General features: G+C 47.5%; 7 protein-coding genes across 7 annotated transcripts; 4 read left to right on the top strand and 3 right to left on the bottom strand.

Moving 5' to 3' along the window:
- Positions 1-1147: 1147 nt before the first annotated feature.
- On the top strand, positions 1148-8975 carry N7462_010393 (uncharacterized protein; the record flags this gene model as incomplete). The annotated part of the gene is made up of 26 exons (XM_057082107.1): positions 1148-2222; positions 2274-2489; positions 2540-2568; positions 2617-2815; positions 2881-3113; positions 3173-3375; positions 3429-3883; positions 3937-4011; positions 4068-4277; positions 4335-4406; positions 4466-4767; positions 4828-4848; positions 4905-5048; positions 5099-5200; positions 5256-5472; positions 5525-5693; positions 5755-6295; positions 6349-6724; positions 6784-6866; positions 6914-7010; positions 7066-7293; positions 7355-7518; positions 7572-7679; positions 7737-7842; positions 7894-8093; positions 8166-8975. 26 exons carry the CDS (start codon positions 1148-1150, stop codon positions 8973-8975), a joined length of 6435 nt encoding a protein of 2144 aa, XP_056929147.1.
- A 330-nt stretch (positions 8976-9305) lies between these two features.
- On the bottom strand, positions 9306-11786 carry N7462_010392 (COG1/VPS51 family protein; the record flags this gene model as incomplete). The annotated part of the gene is made up of 3 exons (XM_057082106.1): positions 9306-11365; positions 11417-11586; positions 11644-11786. The coding sequence occupies 3 exons, from the start codon at positions 11784-11786 to the stop codon at positions 9306-9308; spliced, it is 2373 nt and encodes a 790-aa protein (XP_056929146.1).
- A 185-nt stretch (positions 11787-11971) lies between these two features.
- Positions 11972-13321, top strand: cdc123 (cell proliferation protein CDC123; the record flags this gene model as incomplete). The annotated part of the gene is made up of 2 exons (XM_057082105.1): positions 11972-12099; positions 12172-13321. The coding sequence occupies 2 exons, from the start codon at positions 11972-11974 to the stop codon at positions 13319-13321; spliced, it is 1278 nt and encodes a 425-aa protein (XP_056929145.1).
- A 315-nt stretch (positions 13322-13636) lies between these two features.
- Positions 13637-14528, bottom strand: N7462_010390 (dodecenoyl-CoA isomerase; the record flags this gene model as incomplete). Its single annotated transcript, XM_057082104.1, has 2 exons — positions 13637-14273; positions 14338-14528. 2 exons carry the CDS (start codon positions 14526-14528, stop codon positions 13637-13639), a joined length of 828 nt encoding a protein of 275 aa, XP_056929144.1.
- Positions 14529-16214: 1686 nt separating this feature from the next.
- Positions 16215-16639, top strand: N7462_010389 (uncharacterized protein; the record flags this gene model as incomplete). The annotated part of the gene is made up of 2 exons (XM_057082103.1): positions 16215-16268; positions 16388-16639. 2 exons carry the CDS (start codon positions 16215-16217, stop codon positions 16637-16639), a joined length of 306 nt encoding a protein of 101 aa, XP_056929143.1.
- Positions 16640-17536: 897 nt separating this feature from the next.
- Positions 17537-17973, bottom strand: N7462_010388 (serine palmitoyltransferase small subunit family protein; the record flags this gene model as incomplete). Its single annotated transcript, XM_057082102.1, has 2 exons — positions 17537-17781; positions 17859-17973. The coding sequence occupies 2 exons, from the start codon at positions 17971-17973 to the stop codon at positions 17537-17539; spliced, it is 360 nt and encodes a 119-aa protein (XP_056929142.1).
- Positions 17974-20010: 2037 nt separating this feature from the next.
- Positions 20011-20631, top strand: N7462_010387 (peptide chain release factor family protein; the record flags this gene model as incomplete). The annotated part of the gene is made up of 2 exons (XM_057082101.1): positions 20011-20220; positions 20284-20631. 2 exons carry the CDS (start codon positions 20011-20013, stop codon positions 20629-20631), a joined length of 558 nt encoding a protein of 185 aa, XP_056929141.1.
- Between the last annotated feature and the right edge of the window lie 177 nt (positions 20632-20808).

Here is a 20808-nt window from a genome sequence, read left to right as displayed (position 1 = left end):
ATGCTTGTTAAAGACGCATGCTGATTGGTCCAGAACTTGAGCTATTCATCGGTTTACAGGAGTCTAAGAGGATGTATTATGGGAGAAACTTCGTATGTCCCAATGTTCTAGCAGTATGCTTGAAAGTGAAATTTAAGGAGGTAAATATATTTTCACGTCTTGAATATTCCGCGGCGTTGTTTCAAATGACGGTATTTGTCATGTTGTTTTTCAACGGTCCATGGCATCTGATTAGGCAGCTCGATGGCATCACATGTTTACCTATACCCAAGTGTTTACAGTCAAAACTTGAAGCTCAATAAGCAGAACAATTTCATCAAGAGAATGATCCCCGGGAACGAACCTTTGTGGCTGTAATAAAGAGCGGCCTGGTTTTGGCCTGGTTTTGGCCTGGTTTTGGCCTGAGTCTTGCTCTTGTTTTCATGCTACGGGCTGATGATGGAGCAAATCCATATACAAAATGGTCGGTGTCTAAATCAGCATCTATCCATAATTTCATAAATTCATACCTGATACGACCTATTTTGCTACCCAAAAAATGTCTCAGACACTTTCTTTGTTTGAAGTATGTGTGCAATTTTCTGCCTGTATGTCATTTGTCTACTGGATGAGTCTTGATGCAGCGGGCCCTATTAATTACTAATTTCAATCCCAGAGCATTCTTATCTTTCATATTGTTGAACCTCTAACTATGGTGTTTCTCTCCTAGGAAAATGACCTCTTTGCTTCCATGACAGGGCCTTCTAGGCAAGGTGAATTCCGATGTCGACCCAAGACTGTGGCGTTATAAAAAGACATTGGCAAACCAGTAGGGTTTATTTGATGTCAAGCCGAGACAATCAAACAGAGTCGTTTTCTTCGGTGAATTGCAGATATTGTCCGCTGGGCAAGCAGCTACCCAAGAGGTGCGTGGCTTCTTAGATGCTCTCACTCTTTCTTCTTCCTTTCTTCTTCCTTTCTTCTTCTACCACCTTCTTCTATCTCCCCACCAAAGAATTGTTTACCTGGCACTCTGTTAAAGACGCCAGATCTTGTTTTCTTCTAAGATATCAAATTCCATTCTCTATCTCCGATTCCATCTCTCTTGCGCGCCAAATCAACGCAGTTGACGTATCTGGGGCCACATCGCATCCTAACATTGCCCGTCATGGGTGGCTCTCGGCGACCAACATTGTGTACGATCCTCCTACAGGCGACCGAGCCTGAACTCCATGAGTACAACCATGCCCTGTCTCGAATTGGTCAATACTACGTTGATTTACCTGCTGAAATGAGGGATGACACTCTGCATGAGGAAATTGTATTGCACCCGACTCGAACCCTCGCCCGTCTCCAGAAATCATTCGATATCTTGAAGACCAAAGATCTGACGGCCTCAGTTGCTGAAGGGATCTTCAAGAGTATCGTTCTTCCCCTTATCAACTCCACAGATCGTCTTTTCTCTCAGACCCAGTCAGTTCAGCTGATCGGCTCGGTCTTGCCACTCGTGGTTAATCAACCCATCCCATTTCTTCGACAAGTTGCCGATCTACTCATCGAGCACGAGCACGTGTTTGAGAATTTGGTTGCGGAGGAAATGTATGCCACTGTCATCAAGGGATGGTTACTCTCGAAAAAGACATACCTTGATCAGGATCTCATCATGAAGCTAACGGAGAGACTTGTCTCGTTATGTGACGGCTGTTCCGCCGGGCATGGAGTTGGAACCATTCTCCAAGATTGGAGGCAAGTTATGACTCTCATTTCCTCTCTCGAAAATCTCCATGCTTTCTACAAGCAGCGCAAAGCCCCGGCCATATCTATGGAGAATTTGCCGCCTCTTGAAAATATGAAAGCTCTCAGTCTCAATGATAAAAAGTCCAGCCGGGCTCAACCACTGGAGAAGAACAGCATCGAAGTTTCCACCACGATTCAAGAGAGTCTGAATCGGTTCAAGCTTCCTAAAGTGGAGTCACTTGGTACTCTGGCTCATGCTTTAGAGCGCCTCCGAAGCGAGACAGTTCTTGAGTTCATGCATACTGCACTGAAGAGTTTTCCCTGTAGAGTCTGCTTGGAGATGTTGAACGGAACTTCTATCACCATTTCAGACTCAGCAGACCTCATTCCTCAACCAACTCTCCTTACGAATCCTGCAGTCGACCTTTTCGGTAAACGTGTGGGACTTTGGAAGGTATTACTCTCTGACACTGCCATGAAAAACATCAAAGTTCTGGCTCGCGAAGGTATCGAAGAAACACATTTCACATAATTGTTTATTGCGCTGACTATTTTAGGGGACATTTCCCGCGTGACCGTGAAACTCAAAGAGATTGCAAGTGGCAAATGGCATGGGTCAGGCTTGGACAAGCCAGCAGGATCCAAGAAGCAGAGACAGAGAATGCAAATTCCAATCATGCGAGCAGTTGTATCTCGCTCTATTCAAATACTCTGGCAAATTGATGTTGGGTTCTATGATGATTCGCCTTGGCTCGAACAGCAGATTGTCAAAGGTACCACGGTTCAAGGAATCCTTTCACTAGCACGAGCTAACCTTCTGTAGTCTGGGACATTGTTGGTTCAAACAAGGAGGTATTAATTTCGTTTCCAATTTTCTGGCAGTTTTCTCATTACTTCTAGGTGGACCATGCGATCGATAATATTCTTGGTGTTCAAGACAACTACCAGGAAGAAATCATTACACGATGCCGCGAACTTCCAACAAAGCAGTCTGATGGCTATTTTCTTCCAAATCGATACGGTCTGGTAAAGAAGGGATTTTCACAGATGAAATTTATGGCCGCGACTAAAGAAGACCGAGCTTTGGTTGATATGTCGAGTAAGCTAGTTTCAATACTTAATTGGTCATGACTTCTATGCTAAACTTTATTCTCAAACCTCTAGACAAGTTTTACAATGTCACAGAGCCGTTCCTCAATTCCATTGTGAAGGCAACTGGAGATGAAGAGTTTCCATTCGAACTGTCTCCGGAGGAAATGGAAATCGTTGGGCATTTTGACACATCTAGCATGATACTGGGAAGAAGTGGCACGGGAAAAACGACTTGTCTACTTTTCAAGATCCTTGCGAAATATCGAGCGAGACAAGCAGCCCCCGATGAGAAGTGTATCCGACAGGTAGTTCCTAACACCAAACCACTCCCCACGTTATCGATTGGAAGACTAATTCAACACAGCTTCTCTTGACCCGCTCACCTCATTTGGCTTCAAAACTTCAAACCTACACAAAAAGCCTGATAGATACCCAGTCTGACACGGCAAAACCTACGAAGTCTTCGAGAAGAGAGCCTCTCGAGTCGTTTTTTGTTCTGAGTGATGATGACTTCCCGTTTGTCTGCACCTACGACGAGTTCTTGAGCTTCCTTGAGAAGACCTTTAGGTTTGTCCTATACAGTTCCGCATACAGGTGAGTAAAATTCTAATTTTTGGTAGACGAGCGGACAGGCAAGACTTTTTGGGAAGCAAATATTCCAAGAGGAATGGCGGTGGCAATGACAGTAAGCAACTGAATGGACATGCTGTCGATTTCAATGCTTTCAAAACGGAATACTGGGGATCTCTTTCCAGTATTTCTCCCTCTGGCTGCTCTGCAGAGCTTCTTTTTGCGGAGATAATGGGTGTTGTCAAAGGGTCAGGGACCTGCGCCAAAACTTTGCGATCTCTTACTCGCTCAGAGTATCTTTCCAGAAGTTCCAAGAGCTCTCCAGCATTCGCGTCCGAAACGGAGAGAGAGAAAGTATTCACAGCCTTTGAACGCTACGAAAAACTCAAGAAGCAGCGCAACCAGATTGACGAGTTGGATCGAGTGAATGCTTTATTACAAACACTTAGAGATAATCCAGCCTTATTGAAAAAGATTCGATGCTTCGAAGAAATTTATGTCGATGGTATGAAATAATTCATGGTCAAATTTATAAGGAAGTTGCTGACATTACTTCAGAGATTCAAGACCTGCGTTGTCTCGACATTGCTTTGCTCTTAAACTGTCTCCGTGATGCCCGAGGCATCCACCTTGGTAAGTGCTTTTACAAGGTGTGCTCTGTTTGATCTGCAACCATTGACTTATCTCAGCTGGTGATACCGCTCAGTGTATTTCCAAAGACTCGGCATTCCGATTCCCTGAGATTAAGGCACTGTTTTATGAGTATTACGAGATCATTGCCCAGGAATTGAACCAGCCCTTGATTGCCAAGCCCAAACAATTTATGTTGGCCAAAAACTACCGGTCCCATCAGGGTATTCTGAGCTTTGCATCATGGGTCATGCAATTGCTCTGGAATGGTAGGTCCAAAAAGAGATTAAAGGAGGCTGGTTTGTCATCTAACCCTGTCGTAATAGGCTTCCCCGAGACAATTGACAAGCTAGATCCCGAAATCGGCCAGACTGGAGGTCCTAGGCCTATCATTTTCGGTATTGGAATAACAATTTTACTGGGAAAAGGCATTGACTAATATCTTTGATTTACGCAGCTGGCTTTGACTCGTCTATCCTTTCGGCCAAGATGATCGGACTAGTCAGATTGAATGATCAAGTGGCCGACTTCGGGGCGGAGCAAGTAATCCTTGTTCGCGACGAGGAATCAAAGGACAAACTTCAGTCCCAGATAGGGGAAGTAGCTCTTGTGCTGACCATATTAGAGAGCAAAGGAATGGAGTTTGACGACGTCCTTATTTACAACTTTTTTGGTGCAAGCGGGCTCGGAAGCAGTTATCGATGCTTACATCTGCTCGCCCAGGAATCACGTACTCGGTTTGACTCTCAGAAACACGCAGTGAGTTCTGAGGTTTGCATGGAGCTTTATTCGTATGCTTACCAGAATTATGATACCTAGCCTCTCTGCTCGGAGCTCAAGGTACGTGGAATTCCGAGCATTCTCTACGGAGTATCATGCTGAGCAGATCCAAAAAGCAACTTTATGTCGCTGTAACGCGTGCACGAAAGCAGCTATGGTTCATGGAGACTGCAGAGACCAGCATTGATCCTATCCATCAAGCACTTGCAGAGGGTGGTGACAGTGAACTTGCAGAGATTGTTAGACAGAAAGATGAGAATGTGAGTTTCAGAGAATATTTGCAAAGAAATGCTACTGAAGCCACCTATAGGTAGCCGAGAAGGTAAAGGTCCTACGTGCTGGAGGCTCAGTAGACCCCGAAAGATGGCTCAAACGGGCGGCACACCTGTTGCATCAGAAAAACTTTGCAGATGTAAGAAAATTCAAACTCGCAAGTCTTTGGCTGATATTCCTAATTTTATTCAAAGGCGCTCTTTTGTTACAAGAAAGCCGACAACCCTCGGGGTATAGCAGAGTCCCAAGCCAGGTTGCACGAACAAGACGGCAGATCATGTCGGGCGGCCAAGGATGTGGAAGGATTTTCAGCATATTACGAAAAGGCAATCTCACTTTTCCTTGAAATTGACCTTATTGTCGAAGCTGTAGGCTGTCTTCAGGTGCTTGGGAAATTTGACCGCGCTGCAGGTTAGTCTTATTGCGAATGTACGCGTGACATACTAACGTAAATTATTTTTAGAGATATGGAAAAACCAAGGACAACTCCAAGAGGCAGCAACTCTGTACGAGCAAGGTGGAAATTACAGTCAGGCTTCGGAATGCTATCACCTCATTGGGGAATATGAGCAAGCGCTTGATGCCCTTCGTCGAGGAGATCAGTTTGATGAAATCATCAATTACATCAATCGGTGTGTATCATTCAAATTTATGAAGCTTTTTCTTTATTTTAAGAGGCTAAATTACTCGAAGAAATCAATCTCGTCTCAGCTCCACTGTTCAACGCCGTTACTCGCGCCTCTGCAATATTCTACTGAAACAGGGTCGAATCTCGTCTGATCTGAGGGCAGTCACCATCAACCTCCTTGGATCAGATGTGGAGAAACTATCATTTTTCAAAGAGTTCGAGATGTTCGATCAGCTGCGCTCTTTCTACGCAACAAAAGGCAGGTGGTTCGAATATTATGAATCATCGCTTGCGGTTGGGGATCTTCCTGCGGCAATGGATACTCTGCTAACGCATAAATTGATGCCGGTGGTGGACAAGAAAACTGTTGAGTCAATTCTGCATTATACTATGGCGGAACTTCTTCTTGCACATCGAGGTATCATCGAAAATCGACCCGAGCTTGCGAAAGATTTTCTGGAATCATCACGGTCTACTCCACTTGAAAAGACCGCCATGCATTGGCTGACCCTTTTTGACCTTGTCGATAAGATTCCCAACGAAATAGCTGCAGCGTCAGCCAAAACAGTCTCAGAAGGGCTTCTGAAAGACTTTTTCTGTCTCTTTGTTGGTTTTGTCACATCCTTTGCTTTTTGTTGATTTACTAATCTCTTGACTAGGTCATTTCTTACGAGATGACGGACGCTCTTCGCAGGAAGAATGTGATATATCTTCCATTTGACATACTGATGCATGCGGGGCGACTCATTCAAGACATTGAGGCTTGTAAAGATAATTCCATGGCATCCATTTTGCTTCTATGTGGGCTTTATAGTCCTCCAAAGCAGAACTCCGAGCTGGTGATACTTTCCTGGTCAGCCTTCAAGCCCGAACCGGATACAGAGGCTGTGGAGTTATCGACTGAAGAATTGCTTTGTCGAGCCAAATTCTGGATTCGAAAAAAATTCTCCGAGGCAATAGCTCTTTTTGAGAACCATTCATTTGCTATTTTCAGGAATGAATTCCCACGGCGCTGCCTTTCATTTATCATCAGAGGTACTTTGCCAACTACACCAAAACTCATCACTTTATTAAGACTTTCTAACACAACTCAGGCCGGTGTATTAAGCAACGTCAAGAAGGCTGCGATTTACTTCATGAGAGACCTGGGATTGATACCTGCCAGGCGAAATTGAATGTAGGTCATCAACATCATGTTCATCGAGAGGTACTAAGAATGGGCAGGGGATCCTCAACATTGCCGAAGTGTATTCAAGACTCTCCAATCTCTACTATCAACGCATCATGGATAAATCGTTTTCTGTGGAATTTTTGAAGCGGAGTCAGTTGCCCGTAAAAGTCCCAAACAAACATTTTTAATATTGACACTTCACAAGGGCGGCGCTGGGTCCAGATGTTGATGGACGAGGTTAGCTTCGTTAGCTCTCTTGAACAGTCCCCAATTGCAATTTCAAAGCTTCTCAATAAGCTCTTGAGTGATACCGAGTACCGTGCCACCAGATCCTGCTTTGAGGGCCTTCTGTTTCACCGCTTGACTAAGGACTGGTCCACGATTCAGATCTTCACGGGGCTTCTGGAGCAGATTCAGCTCGCGCATCTTCTTGGTACTGCTGTTATGTCTCGGTCATGATTTAGAATGAGTCTTGCTAATCGCCATTTAAATAGGTCCTGAGTGTGGCTTGCGCTATACTCGATCCCTTTTTTACACGGTCCTCTCTTGGCGTAGTCGCCATTTGGATCATCCGGATGCACTGAAAATTGCTTTTGACGGAATTCAATGTGCCTCGAATTTGCGCTGGGCTCTATTCGAAAACCGGCCAATAGATTTTGTATGGTTTAAATACTCTTCCGAGTTTGACTCTTGATGCTCATCCCTAAATAGGTTGCTGGATTTAAAGCCTTCTGTTCATGTGTCCAAAATGTCAAACCTCCATCTTTTACGTATGTGCACTCATTGATTTCAATCTTTGAGCTTGCTTCGACACAAATCGTATGGAATTTAGCTCTTTATATTTATATGATGGATACATCGCTAATAATTTTGCAGCTTTGTGTTGTCAATCCGGCCAACGCTATTGCTATTCCTATGTCTTGGGCTTTGCAATATCTGCCAAATCTTTTTTATGGACCAATTCCTCGCGACAGCACCACTGGTAATTTAGTTCGGTTATCTCATTTTGAATGTCTAAAAGTATTGGTTTCAGCAGTCTACAGTCTCGCCCAAACCCTCGAAACGGCAAACCGAGGCAACGAATTCATCCTTCAAGGCCTGGGGCGCAAGAAGATGTCTGCAACAGTACCTAAACGGCGTGTTTTCGATATGCTGACAACAATTATTCTCAATTTGTCTCATCATCCTGTTCAGCCTCGTGGCTTGACGGATATGTGGGACATTATTGGAAGGGTATAATTCTCTCACTCATTTATCCATCTATATGAACTTGAAGCGTTATAGCACACTGACTCTATTCATTAGGCTCTTGAATTTGTGAGTCCTGGATTTTCTGCTCCTGGAGGCCTTCAAGGACTCAGAGATACTATCTTGCCGACATATGCTGCCTACAATGGCAAAGACAAAATCAGTGTCATTCTCCTGGATGACAACGATAAATGCCCACCCTATCTTCGAGATTTTGTCACCCAAGTGGACCAGTCGATGAAGCTTTCTGTCATTCTGCGCCTGTCTCAGGTTGACGACAGACAGACGTCTTTGGTTATGTCCAAAATTGTGCCTGGCGTAGCTGATTATTCCAGTCATGATATCAAAACAATCGAGAGTCTCCAGTCCCGTTGGAGACGCATCGTGCGCATACTTTCAGACAGACGCCGTATGGAAGAGTCACTGGATGGACAGTTATTCCTTTCTCTTCACAACATCTGCGAATCGAAATTCGGGGCTCTTCCAGGTTCTGCTCATGTGTCCGCGAAAGAAAAAATACGAATTCGCAAACTTCTCTACACAGATGGTATCAAAATCCTTGTTGACTTGGAGGCAGCATTCGCCAACTTCCGCCATATGAATCATCAATGGAGGCAGCGGTTCGATTTTCCTTTCCTCCCAGTCAAAGAAATTGAGGAGCTCGATCAATTGAAGAAGCGCATGATGCCCATTGAGACCCGCTTGCACGAAATCGGGCACCTGTGGTCCCTCCATGGTCTCAATTCAGTCATCATTCTGATGTCATCTAAAGCCCTGGGCGAGAAGGCGCGTGAGGCTCAGAGAGTCATTTGGGCTCTCAAGAAAGATATCGAGGCCATCCAGACTGAAGTTGAGAGTATTGGTTGAGAGTTGTCTGGAAGAAAGCTACCACTTTCCATGTCATCAAAAGGTATACATGCGTTAATCATAGAAGGTGCGGCATGTGCTCTATGGTTATGTGACTGGGGTTTGACGATGCAGTGTTTACGATCTGCGAAGGTCCATGTTTGTATGTATGATTTAAAATTTGTATGAATGATCGATGTTTGAATGTGGCTAAGGCCTAAGTATATGTTGTAGAGCTCTGTAGGTGGTAAACACAAATTGAGGAGACAAACCACTCAATGGAATGCTGATAATACGCTCGTCATGATAGAAAAAATAAGATATCAAAGCACCTATGAGATAAGAATAGAGTTACCGCTCCACCAACAGTCCAAAAAGCAGCTCTGTGCGCTTCCAGTACTCCTGGGCGAATTTGTGGGCCGATTTAGCCACTTCTGGGCTCGCTTCAGCGCTTTTTTGGACACGTTCGACGAAATCAGCCAGCTGAGTTGAGTCACCCAGCATGTTCGCTAGGTAAAGTGCATCGAAAAATAATTGGATTTTCCAATCTTTGAGAGTTTGAGTCTGAGATGGAGTGTCGGTTGTCTCGATATTGGAATCTTCGTTCTCTTTAGACTCGGATTTTTTCTCCTTTGTTTCGCGATCTTCAGAGGAATCGCCATCCTTAGCGTCAGGGGCAGTTTTGTTTGGAATGACCCATGCTTCCAATGCAACTAGCGTAGAGTCAAGGGTTGACTGCAATTCTTTCTTCACTACTTCCTTCAAAACTCGTACAGTGGATGGATCCCATAGATCTGGCCCGCTCTCATCCATGGTTGCGGTCAAGCGGCGTAAGTATTTAAATGTACTGGGTGACGGTTGCAAAGGTATGGCTAGTTCAGCCTCCCATAGCGATCTACCAGGAACGAGCTTGAATCCCTTGGTCTCGGTATCCAAATTGGAGGATGGCAGGAAGGCGAGTGGGCCACTCTGCGAGATGACAGCTGTAGCAAGCAAGTTTTGCAGATCTGGAACGGCATCTTTGGAGAAGGTGAAATCTTCGGTAACCAATCCCCTGGGGATCTCCCGCCGAACCAATCTAATAGTTCGGAGCAAGAAGGTGGCTTTACCACTCGAATTAGAGGCACCGAATGCCTTTGAAGCGTCACTTATTGATATTTGCAGATTCTCGAGTGCCCCACGAATGGCAGATTTCATAGATTCTGACAGAATACGAGGGTCTTCTTCATTGAGTCGTGGTGCAATATCAATGTCTTCGTCCTCAAACTCGCCGCCCACAAGAATTTCAGTCCATTTCGAACGGCGGAGTGATTCAATAGATTCGTTGAGTTCTTGCACAGATGTGAGCCATGACTGGTATTTTTTCAATACGGCAGAGACATCTTCATCGCGGCCCAGAAGCCGATCCCCCACGGCCTGTTTGAAAATAGCAGCCCCATTCGAATAATCTGCCACGATGAGATCGGGTTCCCAAAGTGATCTAATAGATGAATGCTCGGAGGATTCCCATGCCGAAATAATGGACGAAATTTGACCCGCAACGTCATCGATTGTCTGCACTTGAGCAGCCAAAACACGTCTAAGATGGTGACTAAAGGTGTTTCGAAGACGTTCAAAAACGTCTTCGGATCGGTGAGTGATAGTCGAGCCCCAGGATGACAGCCAGAGCTCCAATGTGCGAGCGCGCAAAGAGAGAAGCGCCGAAAAGTCCTTACTTCTGGCGAGGGCCTTTTGACAACATTCGGCAAATTCCTCGAATGCCTCGAGTGACCACTTCTTGATTGAATTTACGCTCTCCGATCGGCTTATCTCACTGAGTTTGATCCAAGGAGTGAAATTCGTGACGGCAGGAGCTGCCCAACGACCGAGAATCTCGATATCCAGTTCATCCAATCCGCGAACTTCGGGATCGGAGAGAATAGGCTTGGCTTTGAGCTTGGAGAGCACATCTGAAAATTGGCGTGACCGTAGAACTTTAGATGTTTGCAGCGTGCGAATGAATAACCGAAGGGCTTTGGGGATATTCTCGCAGGATGACTCTAATAGGCTCGTAATGACATCGAGGCGCACTTGTTGGAATTGATGAATAGCGTCATCTGCCGATGACTTGGTCAACAGGCAGAAAGCTGCCAAAGACTCAATGATACTATCATCTGCGGCGCTTATCGAAGCCAAGCGCCTGTCGATTCGTTTCACAACAGTTCGACGTAGGGAGGTCAGCTGTTTGCGGAGGTCGTCAAGAAATGGCGGTGTATCTTTATATTGCGAAAGGGTTTCATGCAGCCACCTAGATACAGCCAGTATCTTTGCGACAAGAAGCAGCGAAGCCCGTTTACGTAAGAGCCGTGTGATTGTTGTAGTACATCGGTGTAGTAGGGCGAGCTGGGCTCCAAAGGCATGTTTCTCTGCGTCTATGATGTTTTAGCAATCGCCAATCGTCTCATGGTTTATTTATTTCCTACTCTTCTCCGCATCATCACTTTGAAGCCGCCGCGCATGAAGATGCTTCTTCTCCACCAGCCTTGGATTGCATCGGCGTCCAACATCAGCCAGGGTAGTCTCTGCCTCCTGGATATGCTTGTTCATTTCCACAATGGTCTCCGCAGTCCCAACAAGCTCCCTATACCGTGTACTAAAGGCATATGAATGTTAGCCTATCCACAGCAGACACAAAATGGGTGGTACTTACCCAACGAGAGCTCGGAGCTTCTCCTTATTGCTGGCAATGTCGCGGCGGAGCTCCTGCTCCACGCGACGGGCCGTGGGGATTGGGTACTGAAATGCATCTTGCCATGACTTTAGGCTGTGGGGATCTGGCGCCTCGGGGGCCATGCTGGCAACGGTGTTGAATGAGGCTTAAAGCCGCGTTGAGACCAAATCACCGAGATGGTTGATTCCCGGAGGTGCTGCGATTATGTCATCTATCGTTATCGGTGCGGGCCCCATGAGTCAAAGAGAAAAATATCCCCGCGATCCCCCTCCATCGCATTCAGTGAGATCCTTATTTGACATCCAAAATGCCGATGGCTGAAGCTGAGAATACAGCAATGGAGTCCTCGTCGCACGATGTGCCAGATCGACTGCCTTTCCCACCAGTGACCTATGCCCATATCTTGCATTGTTCCTATCATGACTGGCATCCGCGGTATGTCATTGCTTTATTTTACTATCATAACCCTGTCTCAGCCTCCAAAGTATCTGACGAAATATGATCTAGATATCGTCCACTGATTCCCAAATCCCGACTTATTCCCCTCACCTCTCCGTTCCTTTCATATCTCCGCGCCGACGGCATCGTCCTACCACCTGAAGCAGCGCCTCCAAAGGAGCTTGGAGATGATGAGCTCGACGCCTATCCAGATGATGACGAGGAAGAACCAGACCCATCCAAAGAATGGGAAGATATTCACACTAGAATCAAAGACACCATTACCGAATTGGGCGGTAAGGTTACTCCAAAGCTGAACTGGAGTGCTCCGAAGGACGCAACCTTCATGGCCGCAACAAACGACACACAATGCCAGTCCCCCAATGATATCTACCTTCTCCTTAAGAGCAGCGACTTCATCACCCATGATCTCGAACACCCCTTCGACGACTGCGAACCGGACCAGACGAATGGCGAATCTACACAACTGGCCGTGCCAGAGGTACCCTACCATCTGGTCCTCCGGCAATACGTTAACTTCAACCCATCCGTAGAATTCCGATGCTTCGTACGGAACCGCGTTCTGCTGTGCATCTGCCAGCGCGACCAGAACCATTTCGACTTCCTCTTCGGCATGCGCGACATGCTCCGTTCTCGAATTCAGTCCTTTTTCGACGAGAAGCTGCGCGACACGTTCCCCGATCCCAACTTCGTCTTTGACGTCTACATCCCTGCGCCGCATCAGCGCGTCTGGCTGATTGATATCAACCCGTGGGCACAGCGGACGGACCCGTTGCTCTTCAGCTGGCTCGAGATTCTGCGTATGAAGGATCCCATTGGGTTTGAGGATGCGGATGTGGACGGGGCCGCAGAAGGGTTTGTTCGCATTTCTCTGCGTGACGGTAGCGTTATCACCCCCGAATCCGATGATGAGGCGGAGAAGAGCTCGGTCGAGGAGCACAAGGCGATTGAGGATACTGCTGTTGGGGGCGACGACGAGCTCGCCCCCTTCTTGCCAGAATTTCGGCTCATCAAGGTAGATGATCCTGAGGCGTATTCGTTCAATACTCCCCAGTATTCGGCGCATAAGGTTCCGAAGGACGTTGTGGATGCCTCCCTGGCCGGGCCAGGTGGTATGAGCGAGTTCATGGGCAAGTGGCAGGATATTTTGAAGATGCAGGAGCAAGAAGACCGGGATGCGGGCAGTGCATCAGAGTAGAGATCCACCATCATTCCGCATTTTTTAAAATAAAAAAGGCGTTGAGTTGGTATTATTTGCTATGTGGCGTTGGAATGGCAGGTCGAACTTGGTGATTGAATATCGCGGCGAGAGTTGGTTCCCTGGTGCATTTACGGTCTAATTGCAAGGTTTTTTTTCTTCTAAAAAACGGGTTATCCATGTACAGGAGTAGATTAGACCAGTAGGAAATGTCATGATTTAGGAGTCAGCATCACAAGAAAGCTGAGTCTAACCCTTCCAGAAAGCCGTCTAAGGCCGGAGACTATATACAAGTAATCAGATTCTGGCCCACGCTTACAGCTTGTGCTTCTTCTCGCCCGACGCCAACTTGCGGAATTCCTCCTGTGGCACGCCTCCCAAGAAGCGTTCCAGTCCCATAAACGCTTCCAGCCCGTTCTGGCGATCCAAAAGCTCCCGCTCTGGCCGGCGCACCAGCTCCTTGATCTTCAGCAAGCTGGACTGGTTCAGATGCGTGCCCAGTCGGTCATCTACCTCAGCCAACACGCTCTTCAGGAACCCATCCGAATCCTCCTTGTTGCCTGATGGGGCTTGGATCACCTTGTTGACGAACCCGGCTGCCACGAGCTCGTCGCAGGTAATCCGCTTGCTCATAATGAGCGCCTCATTGGCCTTCGCGATGCCGAGGCGCTCGACAAAGGCGCGGCTAGCTCCACCTTCGGCGACGAGACCGAGTGAGGAGAAGGGAGTAAGCAAGAAGGCGTGCGGGGCGGCGTAAATGAAGTCTGCGTGGGCAACGAGGGCGGCGGAGAGGCCGACGGCGGGTCCGTTCAGAGCGACGACGAGGATTTTACTGTGGTTGTAGAAGGTGCGAGTCACGTCGACGTTATTGGCAACAAATCCCTTGACGAGCTCACGACGGACACTCGAGCTGAGGTCGCCGCTGGGTCGAGAGCTGGTCACATCGGCGCCACTGTATAATCAATCAATTAGGTCAGTCGGCACCTTCGGCTTCTGTGAATGCAGGGATTCCGTACGCGGAGAAGAACCGGCCTGTCCCGGTCAGGACAGTAATGTAGATATCCTCTCGCTGGTCAATTTCTCGAAGCCGCTCGCCGAGCAGGTAGTATAGGTCCTGGTTGAGCGCATTGAGCTTGTCGGGGCGGTTGAGCGTGACGATTGCGACACGGTCGCGGTACGAGAGGGTGATAAGCTGCTCGTTAGACATCGTGCTGAGATCTTTTTCGAGCCGGACTGGGGTTTTTTTTTTTTGCGGTGGATGGATCAATCTGAGCCCTGAGGGAGGTCTTCCAGCGCACAGAGATCATATACTGCACAATTCCGAGGCGCCCCTGTTCAACCGGGGCCCGGGGTTGTGCGGGGAGCCGAGGCCCGATTGTGTTACTTGATTTCCAGGCGACAGACCAGCCAACCAGAAGAGACCCACTTCTCTCCACTTGCACCACATGATGTCGACCTCATCTTGAAAGTCTTCTCACCTACAGTCTAGCGGGATATAGAATATAGTTTTTCCACATGATATTGTGTAAGTTTTTTCTTTGATAAGCGGGATCACCTCGAGACTCACGTCTCTCTCTCTATAGTACTCGAAGAATCTTTACGATCCCTAAAATTTATACATAAATAAACTAGATTGACGATAGATTGATCAGATGGTATTCGATCTGAAATTCCTCCTGAAGATATGGGTAAAAGAGTCGAAAGCGGCATAGTTGTCCTAATTCTTGCACAGTACAGATCAACCAAGGTTTGCAGCTGCATCGCACACCTTTTGAACTTTGTCTTCGAGTCCACTCAATATCAAGCCCGTGAAGAACACATTGATATTAGACATAGCCGTTAGCCTATGCTTAATTATGGCTCAAATGCGTACGGTTTAGACTTGTATCATACCATCTAGACTTTCAAAGCTGCTTCCACGCCCATCAACACCGAGAGAAGCACAGGAGGCTGAAAAGGAGAAACACTCAACCAATATCGCGCCAATTGTCCCAGCCGAGCAACAAGCTACCTACCATTACACATCCCACCGGCCAAATCATCGTTATTGCATTTGATGAGAGCTCAGAGTTACTTGCTTTGTGGCTATCCTTTATATTATTTCTCTCTTCAATATGCATAGAGCCGTGGCAGATCTGCTTTCTGAATATTGTGTCGGACTGTGAAATGACCGGTAGACCACAAAAAGGGTGAAAACATCAATAATTTGTGCCTATGCAGTATAATACAGTATTTTTTCTGGTTGGACATGTTGAAATATTGATCAGGATTTCCAAATGGAGGATCTGACAGCACCGGGCCGGTTGTGTGTAGACGCTTCTACCCTAGTCCCAAATTTTTGACCGTTGATTGGCCGCCAGTTTCACCATCCTGAAATATCTGATGTTACCGTATGTCACAAAGAGTTTTCATCGTTCAATCATTTCATCCATCCTCTTTTATTCGCCTTCAATGCGGTTTCTATAACTTCTATTTTCTCCATGATTTTCACCATTGGAGTTGATTGAAGGAGATGAAGTACATTGTCTGCGATAAAAATAGGCAATAGTAGAAACAAGGTGCACAGTATCGCGATCATAATTGAATGCGTCGATGAAGGACTACATGTAATGTCGGAGGATTGGCGGAAGATCAGGTGACCTTTTCTGTGGTGACTGGAAATGTTTGTGCCATTTGCGCTGTTTGCTCGGGTCGTGTTTGCAGCCCCTCCGGACAGGGCGCGGGCAAATAATCAAGCTCGTGACTGGGGCATCAGGCAATTCCAGCTCCGAGTCTTGCATCACCGGCTGATCGTCCACTGGATGCGCATATCAGATCTCGTAACGACATCGAGACAAATCCGTGCTAATATAATCCATTCATATCGTTCGCTTCTCAGCCACCGCCAGTCAAAATGATCTCCAACATCCTCCGCAAACTTCAGGGTGGAAACCTGGAAGTTTTCAAGGTAAGTCCGCTCTTCAAGCATACGGCAGCTCTTGCCTGGAATGCCTGGCCGTCGCTTCGTCATCATCGAGTTGGGAAATTCCTCAAATTCCGGAGGCTAAATAAGCTTGTCTTCTTTAGTTTGGCATGTACGTCCTCTTCCCCATCGGCTGGATGTACTACTTCGGCACCAACCTCGACGATCGCTTTAAAGTCAAGGGGTTCTGGCCATCCGAGGAGCAATCGCACAAGATTCCTTTGGACAAGGAAGAGATTGATAAGGAATTGGCGCGTATGCGCGTGGTGGAGGGTCTTCGGCGGGAGCGGGAGCAGAAACAGCGAGAGGCATTGGCGGCTCAAGCTGAAGCTCAGCAATCTCAAGCCTCCCAATAGAACAAAAAGCACTTCCTGGAGATCTGTGGGAGAAGAGAAGAGCAGGCCTTTTCAAAAACAAAATCTCATTGTGCAAGCCAAAAAAGGGGGAGGAGGTTTTTGACCGAGACCAACGGTATCTGCTGTTGCACCGAGGCGATGTCCTTGTCCGGGCATGTTCCATCCTCTGTGCAGACGGGACAAAAGAAGCGTGAGCGCTGGTGGAGCGGCAGTCGCACTTGTAAGATAGGAGATGGGAAGAGGAATGATCTATTCAACACTCTGCTCTGGGCATTCGAGGCGTTTTGGAGATGGGGATCTATTTACCGGATTATTCCAATACGACATTTGCATGTACTTTTCAGTTTAAATTTCATGTCTATATTACATTACATATTACTAGACCCCAGGGTCGTGCTCTGTAAATCCTAGCACCTAACCAGAAATCCCCCGGGGCATTATGTGCACGATATGAGAAGAATTGTCTCCTATCACCGACTCAAGAGCAGAAAACCGCCTGGGAAACACAGAAGGGTATCAATTGATCAGACTCGGCAAGATAACATCAGTGTGTCTCTCCTGCAACATCCTGTCAAGGATCAATGGGCATGGAAACAAGCATGGAACAGAGAATTCCAAGACATGGAGTGCCAATCTCGATCCTACCCGGAACAGAAGACGCCAGAATCCAAAGGGAGCAAAGCCTTAGAAAGTAGCCAAAAAAAACGCCTAAGGTGCGCCAACCGGGTTGAACAAGCCAATCAAGCAAGGCAGGGGCCATTCAATTCCACGGATGTCGACGATAAGGACAAGAAACGACATTTTTATTTTGTCAAGTCGCCATACTTGACCGCCGACCCATGGAAGAAATTTCATGCCCTTTCCAACTCCCCCAACTCCAGAGGAACTATCAACAGGTCACAATTCGGCCAGATGTTGTGTTGTCGTCGCGGCCGCGTTCTTGGCAGTCTCGTAAACCACTTCCAGGCTCTGGGTGGCGGCCTCGCCGAAGACCGAGCTCATCGAGGTCAGCCGGGAAGAGATGAAAGGACGCTCGCCGACCCAGTAGTAGTACAGATGGCCGTAGATGGCCCGAATGTGGTCTGGGAGGTAGATGTAGATACCGGTGGCGATCATGGTGATGAGAGTCAGGAGGAGGGAGTCTAGCAAGAAAAGGGCAGAGTCAGCTCAGCAGCTCGGGCCAAAACAAAGCAATGAAATAGAGGCAGACCAAACTTACTGAAGATGAACTTTTCGGTTGGGGTGAGCATATAGATAGCGAAGGTCACCTCATACTGGTAAATCTTGAGGCGCACCCAGCGCACCAAGTTGGTCAGGACCCAGAGAAGCGACATGGCTGCCTTGGCGCGAGAAAATGTGAAAGAATCGGTTTGAATATGCTCGCTTGAGGCAATCTATTTCAATCAGGCGTCCTTTATCTGCCAGTACGATCGCAGAAGCGTGTGCAAGGCAAATGGACGGGCGCTCGGAAGGGAGTGTGACAGCGACTTCGAGTTGCGTCTCCTGGATCAGACGGTGCAATACCAAGTCTCAGTAATGGCTTGGCACGGTCCGTTTGGAAAGATCCAGGCGATAAGATCAGGTTGAGGCAGTTCACTGGTCTCGCTAGGTGGAAGGTGGTCCGTCGAGGCTCGGAGTGGATGGAGGTAGGACAGCGGGTGGGCGGGCGGTGGAATTGACAGGGTCTCGAAGAATTGAACACGCAGCTATACCACCATAGTGTTGCGGGTGTTGCAGTTGTTGCAAGAGAGAAGAACCCACAAGAGACAAGGGGTGATCGACGCAGGTTCGGTGCAGCGTGAGTTGGAGATGGCCTAGTGTGGGGACGTGGGCGGTTTGATGTTCTGTTTCGCAGGAAACGAGGAAAATGAGAGAGCCAGACGCAGAAAATTGAGAATGCTCTGATAAAGCTCTGGGATAAGAATATACGATATCAAATACGGTTGTTAAGGATAGCGTGGTGAATGGAGGAAGGAAGGAGGAGAGGAGGTGTGTTTCAACACGACTACGGTTCTCAATCTGTGGAGGTCGACGTCCCCAAGGCGGGAAAAAAAATCAATTTACTGTTTCTCCCCCCCCCCCCCTCCCCCTTTTTTTGAACTTGGGGGCTTCGCCACAGACCGTGCATTTTCTGACGTCCTGACCCGGGCGGATCCCCCACTAGGTTTTGAGGCTGTGCCCGGTATCTACGGAGCAAATCTTGTCGGGGCGGTTTCAGATCTTCCTAGTCAATCAGGGTCTCTGACACGGAGACACACTATCACGGATTCCCGACCCGATGGGCCCTTGGACGCGTCCCACCGCCTGAGGCATACGTCAACCCGGCTCCTCTCGGGACAGGCATTATCACATCTAGAATCACCTCTGCTTAGTTAGTTAGTCGGCAACCCGCTAATAAATAACCTCCGTAATTGTTGAGAAGGAGAAACCACAGAATACCGCGAGCACCAATATATTTCTCGATACTTTCAGTCATGATAGTTACTCGATTCCCTTCTCGTTTGTTATGGTATCCCGGGTATACTCAGAGCCTAGCGCTGTAACACGCCAGCCAGCGTGGTAGGAGATATCCAACACTTGGAAATCTAAAAAGAACTCTATTTCACCGTCAATAAAGCATCTAAATATAGAAATGACCTGAGCAGTTGGAGGTAGACTTGCAGATATCTAGCAAGCAGTGTTTGACGGTCGGCGAATCTATATCTTCGTAGCCGATGAATACCGATGAATGATTGAGCTGTGGATACGGACATGCCAACCCTAATCAATGCACCATTGTGTCTCAAATTGGGTTGATGAGTTGCACATCAACTTATTAGAAAATGATCAGAAAGACTCCAGATCATAATCTACTCATAGTGGGCGCCTTATCATTCCAATCTTGAAGTACTGGTTCCATGGTCATTGGTTTCGAGCTGTTCGTAGGATGGCTCAAGGACACCTTGTTTTTCTAGAAGTCAGTTGACCGATCCTCTGGATCCTCTATTCCAATAACTGAGCGACTTTTGCAAACAGTAGCCCAAGAATTCATTGCACATAAAAAAGCAGGTGGTCTAAGAGAACACCGATGAAAAGATATATATCTCTACAGGGACGCGGCTGTCGATCCCATCTTCTACAGGTATGATCCCATCACACCGGTATCACCAGAGTCTCACAAAAAAGTTCCCTCCAAAGAACAATTTCTAGATGAATTAATGACAGCCAGTCGGTTTCAAGCTGCGTTGTTGTCATCTTTCTGTAAACGTAAATATACAGTAGTCCTGAGATTCTGCCAACCTTGGCAGAATTATCTTATCTTATCAGGATAGATAGGGCCTGAAGGTGCTCGCGCAAAACATCCGCCCGCCTCATCTGCCGCCAACTCAGCAATGCTGCGCTCGCGCTCATGGCCCCAGGTTCTGTCCCGGGTCTTGCGACCCAATTGCCAGGGTGTGACTTTTTTCCTCTCCTCTTCGCATAGACCGTTCACTCAGTCACCCGCTTTACCCGCTAAACCTCTCCCGCCCCGTCTGAAGATCAACGATGCCGACCTGACATTATCCTACCTCAAAGGTACCGGGCCTGGCGGCCAGAAGATCGTGCGCACGACCCAGCCTCCAAACGATCGAATCCAGATCATCTGACTGATATTGCTCTCTCAGAATAAAACGAACTCCGCAGTCCAAATCATCCACCATCCCTCCGGCGTGGTGGTCAAGTGCCAGGCCACACGGTCGCGCTCGCAGAACGAGAAGATTGCGCGCCAGCTACTGGCGGATAAAGTCGAGGCGCGGGAGAAAGGGGAACAGAGTCGAGTAGCGCTGAAGGCGGAGGCGGCGCGGAAGAAGAAAGCGAGCAAGATGAAGAAAGCTAAGCGAAAATACCGCAGTTTGGACGAGGCCAACAGGATGGGCGAGGACGAGGGAATAGACAATGATGGCATTGAGACAGAGAAAAGGGCGGTGGAAGAAGAAACAGACCCAGAACAGTCGGACAAACGCTCTTTGTAACACATGGTAGTCTTTTAGGCGTTCCAGCCGCTACGGCGGGCTGTTTGTATGAAGCATGTACAGTATTGTTCCGGTTCAGGTGTTCAGGATTGGTTGAGGGATTGTACTTTGGGAAGGCGAATGGTCTTTTCTTTTTTTTTTCTTTGGACCTAACAATAAAAAAAATTCATTGGGCAT

The sequence above is a fragment of the Penicillium macrosclerotiorum genome (assembly GCF_028827735.1).
Source record: "Penicillium macrosclerotiorum strain IBT 26536 chromosome Unknown utg000010l_segment0_segment0, whole genome shotgun sequence".
NCBI lineage: Eukaryota > Fungi > Ascomycota > Eurotiomycetes > Eurotiales > Aspergillaceae > Penicillium > Penicillium macrosclerotiorum.
The sequence above is the reverse complement of the archived record's forward strand: the minus strand, read 5'-3'. Positions and strand labels throughout refer to the sequence as shown.